The sequence below is a fragment of the Pyrus communis genome, chromosome 7 (genome assembly GCF_041283825.1).
Source record: "Pyrus communis isolate YQ-2024b chromosome 7, ASM4128382v1, whole genome shotgun sequence".
In the NCBI taxonomy this organism is placed as follows: Eukaryota; Viridiplantae; Streptophyta; class Magnoliopsida; order Rosales; family Rosaceae; genus Pyrus; species Pyrus communis.
In genome coordinates this window covers 20571732-20579622 of record NC_142571.1, presented here as the reverse complement: position 1 = coordinate 20579622, position 7891 = coordinate 20571732, and the positions used below count along the sequence as shown (strand labels likewise).

At 39.7% G+C, this 7891-nt stretch overlaps 1 protein-coding gene and 1 long non-coding RNA gene across 2 annotated transcripts; one reads left to right on the top strand and one right to left on the bottom strand.

The window, feature by feature from the left end:
- Nucleotides 1–3418: 3418 nt before the first annotated feature.
- On the bottom strand, nt 3419–3873 carry LOC148695873 (uncharacterized). The gene is made up of 2 exons (XR_015964015.1): nt 3763–3873; nt 3419–3653 (listed from the first exon to the last, which is right to left on the bottom strand). It is a non-coding gene; the product is annotated as an uncharacterized LOC148695873 (long non-coding RNA).
- On the top strand, nt 3652–7429 carry LOC137735543 (protein KINESIN LIGHT CHAIN-RELATED 1). The gene is made up of 3 exons (XM_068474969.2): nt 3652–5018; nt 5823–6731; nt 7023–7429. Exons 1-3 carry the CDS (start codon nt 4423–4425, stop codon nt 7255–7257), a joined length of 1740 nt encoding a protein of 579 aa, XP_068331070.2. The 5' UTR covers nt 3652–4422; the 3' UTR covers nt 7258–7429.
- Nucleotides 7430–7891: the final 462 nt, after the last annotated feature.

Here is a 7891-nt window from a genome sequence, read left to right as displayed (position 1 = left end):
ACTGGAAAAATTAATGATTTGAGAAAGAACTTTGAAATTGTAAACGTAAACAAAAATCAAATGAGCTTAAATAAATGACAAGAACAACAAAGAAATCAAATTATAAATCAATTGTGAAAAACACTAGAGTATCTGAGTCACTATAACCAATCCAACTCAATTCCCACAGTTAATTGTTAAGAGTAATCATTCAAATTGATAGTTTAGTTCCTCTAATTCATATAGTATCCATGGCATCTAGATTACTATGTATACTCATATGTGCTAACAATCTATGGCACACACACGAGTTCATTAACGATTTGAGAACTACTTAAGAGACCGCGTGAAACCTAGTGTATGGAATCTACATCAAGGAATTCATGGTACCATTTGCAGGACGCTAAAACTGAATTAACAACATGGCATCTAAGTTAACTCGCATCACGTACACTCAACTCAAACCAAAGTGGTGGCCAATCACCAAGATTAAAATCAAGCACATAAGCACAGTAAAATGATACTCAAATTGAATGAAAATTCATTAACAATTAAACTGAAAAATTAAGAATTCATAGTTAGGCTACATCGTAGCCCTAGCAAAAAGAAATTAGTTCTGGAACATAATCGAAAATATTATTGAATTCATAAAGAGAAAACTAAATTTAGCAAAGCCTAAAAAAAATCCTTTGCTTTGCCGCACTACCTTATTCTCCTTTTTGCTATGCCTTCCCTTTTTGTTTCATTCCTTTTTCGTAACCGAACATTTATAGCCCATTTATTGTGGACAATAAAAGAGAAAACAAAAGGATGAAACTTTTTGCCAGCCACTATGTATGATTAAACACCTCCATTGATTTCTCAATTTAATAACGCCTTCACTCCACTCTGTTGCCTTCTTCAGTTATACGCACAGTCAAACTCCTCACCAATCAAACAAACTGAGCAGCCATATATCCAAATTTATGATCTTGTCGAAGACCCACGCCTTGGTAGCTGATTTCAGTAGGTGACCTTTCTTCTAATTTGGTGCGGCTAACCCTTGGTAGAGACAAATACAACCCCTTTTATTTCTTCTGTCCGTACAATTGAAAGGATAATGGCACTTGCTTTACTTTATCATCTGCATAACATTTAAATGAAATAGATATATTATTATGAAACCCAAAAAGAAAAGCATATGATCATCTTAAACATGCTGGAAGCACAAATGGTCAATTTACTTAAACAAAATATTGAGAAAGAATCATACTTGACCCATTTAATTCTATAATAACCAATGAGATCCAATATAATTTTTTTCATCTTGTTAATCTAGCTAGAGAACACAAAACCATGTAATTCCTTTCATTTAAATCAAATACATCGTAAGAAAATGTAGCTTTTGGTGTAAAATAAGTAGTAAAATAGGTGCTCAACACCTTTCACGACATTTCTCCATCGAATCACCGGGAACCACCACCATTAATTAACTTGGCGTCATCCTAGCTTCCATTTCCACCCAAACTTGATGGCTTTTGGTTACTACGATTTCACGAAGAATGAACATCGTCTTCTCCGGCACTCACGACGGCGATCTTGTCGTTCTGGCTTTTCCCGATGCTCACTACCACCTCCACTTGTCTCTCCTCGAACTCAGGAGCAAGACCCACCCATGGTTCGAGGCATCGGAGTCCAGATGACGTCGATTTGACGATCATCCATTCTAGTGTTTCTGGCGGATCGAGGCAGTTTCAAGCCACTTCCTAGCCGAATTGGACTTTGGCCCAGGTATGAAAGTTTTTCCCTTGTTGTATTCTACAATTTTGTAAAATTAGGTAATTTTTGGAGTTAGTCGAAAAATTGGGTTTCCGTTCGCCGGAGATCGCCGCATACAGCAGCGCATGGTCAATGGGCCAACTTCGTCTTTCTATGCTAAATTCAATATTCTGAATTCAATTTTGACAGTTGTTTGTTGTGATTTCGTTGTTTAAGCCTAGTTTCGTAGATTGCCGCCCTTTGGCCTTTATAGTAAACGATGAACCGACCGTTAGATCGTCACCATATTTTAGTATGGATTTGTACATATTATTTGAGGACCTTAGGAACTTACAGATTGAAAATCCGATGGGTGGATCTTCCTGATTGATTTACTAGGGTTGGTTTTGCTTAAAGTGTTCTTATTTGTTCTTAAATACTAAAATTAGTATTACTAGAGACTCAATAGGGCTTAGTGGGTCTATATTGGTTAGTGAGCTATCTCAGATAATATATATACCTCGGTTTTCTGTGTATGTGACACCTTGTTGCAATATATATGTGTATTTATCTTCTTGATAATATGAATGACATATAAGATAACTACTATGACAATGTAAGCGTAGAATCCTTTTCGAAGTATTCTATAGAACTTATATGCTTGTGTGACATGTTAGTTGGTGGCCATGAGAAGTTGATAGTGCAGATGCCTACGTGTTAACTCATAAGGGTTGAGGTAGGGGTGGGCTGTGTGTTGAACATACTGAACCATGTAGTAGTGGTACATGGAGGGTGCTGATTGGTATATCCACAATGGGGGACCATACACATTCTAGGGGTGATGAGGATTAGTTTTACTTGGAACATTTTGATAGGTGCCATATTTTAGTTGGATTATGTTGAGTGGTCTGGAATCCTTGCCCTTGCTTATTTCCATAAAGTTAGTCTGGAACCCTATATTCGAGTGAATGGGGATTAACCACAATAGACCTTGTGAATATAAATTAGATTTACCATGTTATTACTTATAATCCAAGTAGGGAATTATGTAGAGTTCTTTATTTAATTCGTGAAATGATATGTTATTTCATTGATTGATTAACGTAGTTAGATGTTAATATCGTGCATCTTTGATTCATGGAATTGATTAATTGACATGATTGTGGAATGATGTTGGATATGATTGTTATTATTATGATTAGATTAGTTGATCAATGTGACTTGATAATAATATTGTGCTTCGTTGGTTCTTTGATATGTTACATGTTGTGGATTGAGGTGTCATGTTGAAAACATAGTGATTTATATGATGGATGGAATGGAAATCTTGAATGTCATGTGAGTTTGTTATGTAGCCCTAAACCTAGTAATTTCATGCTTGTCAAGTTCTAATAATTGATTGAGGAAGGCTATGCTTTTCTGCTTGAACGTATTGTAATAAATGTCGAAGTGTAGTGAATGGTGAACTATGAATGGCTTGATCCCTTCTTAGGGTACGTAGGCAGTCTAACGCTAAGATTAACCACGAAATAAATGGAAATGAATGCTTGGTTAAATCATTGATTGTGTTTTGGTCATGTCTCGAAGGTGAAACATGATAGATAAACAAGAATTTGGTGTCATCACGTGTCAATCTTAGACGTATATCAGGATCGAAACGTGACATTGGATACTTAGTTGAAATGTGTAAAAAGATTGAAACTAATTTGGAATGACAATTTATTAAGTTTTAAGCCCTTAATCAATTAACTTTTCATAAAATTAATTAAAACACTATGAAAAAAAGATTTACAGACACCAAGAGTGAAATAAAATTCCGACAACCATACGAGCCTATCGCCACCGTCACTTCTCCGCAGGCTATGCTTCCTTTCCATTCTCTATCTGTCACTCCTTGTCCTTGTTCTCTCTTTCGACCCCGCATTAGATCGTGATCTCTGCAAGGAGGATATATAATCGATTGCTCCTACAGTTAAAATCGGAAACGACGCGACGACAAGGAGAAAGGCGGAGATATGAAACGATGCAAAGTGACAATTACGAAACCTGATACGACTTTGCCGACGAGAGAAAGGACGAGAGAGCGATGAAAACAAAAGAAATCTTTGCCGCCGGTGAGCATTTGCAGCTGACATGAATGGTGAGGGAGGTTGGGGTTGGTGGCTGCAAAGCTAGGGTTGTTGGGGAGGTTGCGGTTGGTGGCTGCAAAGCTCGGCCTTCTCCAACTCTCTCTCTCTCTCTCTCTTGCAGTCAGCAGAGCGGAGGAAAATTACAAAAGAAGCAAAGCAAAGAAAGACAGCGCTGAACGAAGTGAAGAAAAAGGAAAAAAGGAAAATACTGCAATGGATTTCGTATCTCCGCTGGTCCCCTTTCTCCTTTTTCGTTTTAAAGCTGATCATCAAATTAAAGCACTCCAACCCCAATTCCTCCATCATTAGGTGTCTCTTCCAAGCAACTCTACATCCCTACCCTCATTAACTCTCTCTCCTCTCTGCAACACTGAACCAAATTCAAGTTTTCACCTACACCTTATCCCTACTTCTGTGTAATCCAGAAACAGAAACACAATTGAAATTCTTCATTTCCGCAGCTATTTCTCTCCACATTTGTTAAAATTCTGCTAAATTAAGTTGTGGGTACTTGAAATATACCGATTTTCAGCTTGAATTTATCGAATTGGGTTCTGGGTATCTCAGTTTTTCAGCCATGCCAGGCTTAGTCTCACCCAAAAGCTCGCTTCTTGGAGCACCTTCGCCGCCTATTTTCGTACCCGACCCGACCCACAGAACAGAGCACTCCAATGGCACCAAAACCCCATCACTTACGACCACACGGACCAGACCCGCCATAAAAAGGGCCCCAGAGAAGCTACCCATCGACGAGACCTCGCTCGACAACCCGGATCTGGGTCCCTTTTTGCTGAAGCTCGCCCGGGACACTATCGGGTCGGGTGAGAACCCGAACAAGGCCTTGGACTACGCCATTCGAGCGTCCAAGTCATTTGAGCGGTGTTCGGGTCCTGGTCTTGGCCTGGCTATGAGCTTGCACGTTGTGGCGGCAATATATTGTAATTTGGGCCGGTTTGAGGAGGCGGTGCGGGTCTTGGAACAGTCCATTGAGGTGTCAGATCCGGAAAATGGAGCGGACCATGCGCTGGCAAAGTTCTCGGGGTACATGCAGCTGGGTGACACGTATTCGATGATGGGACAGCTTGAGCAGTCTATTTTATGTTACGGGTCGGGTTTGAAGATCCAAAAGGAGACTCTGGGTGAGTCGGATTCGAGAGTTGCAGAAACTTGCAGGTAAAGAAAAGCTTCTCTCTTTATCTGTTTGTTCAGTTCTACAGGCTCATTTTAGCTAGTGATGCTGTAAACTGCTACATTGCGCCATTAGTTGTGGGCCCACATGATTTGGGTGGATTTTGTTAGGAATAATACTTAGCTACTGAAAATTCAGCAGCCATTCCTGCTTTCGTCAAATCAAATTTGAATATATGTCCAATTTGTGTTTACAATTTCAATTATTTGGACACATATTCAAATCTAATTAGATAAAAGCAAGAGTCACTATTGAATTTTCAGCAGCCAAGTATTGTTATTTGGTTGGTGCATTGGAATGTCTGCTTTTCAATGTTAATTTTACAATATTGTTGAATAATTGATTAGTGTAGGATGTACATTGTGCTTTGGTTAGTCTCCCACGCGTGCGAGTGGGCGACTTCCAGCGGTTGATACATATGTAGGCATGTCTGAACAACTCACAACCGTTGGTACATGTATTACGGTGGAGTTGTTCACTCGCCCGTGGTGACTGCTCTTAGCATTTCTCATAGGTTGATAGTGGTGATTGCTAACAATTGATCGATAGTGTAGGATGTGGCATGAATCAACGGCTATCAACCACTTACATTGCGTTGATAACTTATGGATGTGGGCAAAAATTTCTTTGTGTTATGTGTATTGATAGATTTATCCTCTTAGAACTTGCCTATGCAATGTAAAATTCTCTTAACAAAACCAAAAAAATTGGAATTTTAAGCACTGTAAAAAGTTGCTGGAAACACAAACATAACTGCCTTGCTTGTGAAATGACATTGGAAATGGCAGGTACCTAGCAGAAGCACATGTCCAAGTAATGCAATTTGATGAGGCAGAGCACTACTGTAAGAAGACGCTTGAAATTCGCAGGGAGCGTAACTCGCCTGCATCTGTTGAAGAGGCTGCTGACCGGCGCCTCATGGCTCTCATTTATGAGGCAAAAGGAGATTCCGAATCTGCACTTGAGCACCTTGTCCTTGCAAGCATGATAATGATTGCCAATGGACAGGACAATGAGGTTGCCACTATTGACATGGGCATTGGCGATATTTACTTGTCTCTTTGCCGCTTTGATGACGCTGTTTTCTCCTACCAGAAGGCACTTACTGTCTTGAAATGCATGAGGGGCGAAAATCACCCTTCAGTAGCATCAGTCTTTATTCGCCTTGCTGACCTGTATTACAAGACAGGGAAGTTAAGAGAGTCTAAATCCTACTGTGAGAATGCTTTGAGGATATATGCAAAACCTACGCCTGGAATCACATCTGAGGAACTTGCTAGCGGTTTGACTGAAATCGCAGCCATCTATGAAGATGTCAACGAGCCTGAGGAGGCACTGAATCTCTTGCAGAAGGCAATGAAGTCATTAGATGATACACCTGCACAGAGGAGCACTATCGCGGGAATAGAAGCACAGATGGGTGTTATCTTCTACATGGTCGGGAGGTATGGGGAGGCTTGGAGGTCTTTTGAGAGTGCTCTATCAAAGCTTCGGGCTAGCGGGGAGAGGAAATCCGCCTATTTTGGTGTTGTGTTGAACCAGATGGGGTTGGCTAGTGTGCAGTTGTACAAGTTAGATGAGGCCGCTCAACTTTTTGAAGAAGCAAAGGAGATACTGGAGCAGGAGTGTGGCCTTTGTCATCCCGATACGCTTGGAGTATATAGCAACCTTGCAGCAACTTATGATGCCATGGGAAGGTAACTCATCTTTGACATCCATTTAAGCTACAAAGATTTCTTAAGCTTTGTAAATACTTTGGCTTCTCTGTTATTTGATTTGATACAGAAGTATTTAGGTGGACATCTATGTCCGAGTGGGGACTTGGGACCGTCTCACCTTTAATATTTACAATAAATTTTGTCTCGTTTGATGGCAAGTTATTATTTATACAAAAACATTTTTGATCCAAATAGCTTAGATGTTTGAGTTCTGTAGAAGCTGATATAGTTGAGTTCTTCCTTTGAACTTGAACTTCTCATTTATTACAGAGTAGAAGCTGCAATTGAGATATTAGAGCATGTCTTAAAGGTGAAGGAAGAGAAGCTTGGTACGGCAAATCCAGATTTTGACGACGAGAAGAAAAGGCTAGCTCATCTCTTGAAAGAAGCAGGAAGGGCTAGGAACAGAAAAGGAAAATCACTTGAAAATCTCCTCCATTCCAACTCCCAAAGGACGAAGGAGGAAGGATCGAAGAGGCAGTCTGGATTTGGATACGAAACTTGACCGAGAACACATCTCTTCCCCGGCTCTTGCTTCCCTTGCTGCAATTTTTGTAGATATCGCTGTGTTAGAATAGTTAAGCTATTCAATTTCCACTTGCTTTTCAGTTGTATTTCTTTTGCTGATTCACTTTGTTTCCTGGATGCTTCTTTAATTTTGAGTATTATTTGTGTCATGCGTTTGCACCTTTTTGTTGTGCTGTTTTTCGTTATTGTTTCCTCTGCTGCAAATAAAGTAGGAGAATTTCATTTAAGTTACAGATTATTCCTTTCTTACGATCATGGTTGAATTTGTCACTACATGTGAGTTCCCACTGCTCAAGACTCAAGACTCGAGAAAAACTCGGGTGTCATTGGAGATAAAATCCCACTTGTCACGTAATGAGTGCTATAGGAACACAGATATATCTCCAGTTATATGCCAGAGTCTCTCGACAAGGTAGGGTTGGCTTTTAGGTGAATACCAGAACTAAATGGACTGGTTGAAGGTCCAAATGTCCAATTTCAAGGAACTTTCTTGTGTGGTTGTAGTCTAACCGTAGTCCAAAAAGACATAGAAGTTGATTCTTAAGAGTATTTAGTTATGACCCTTATTTTTTTTGGAAAATGTAAACATAATTTTCTTCAAGAATGCTGCA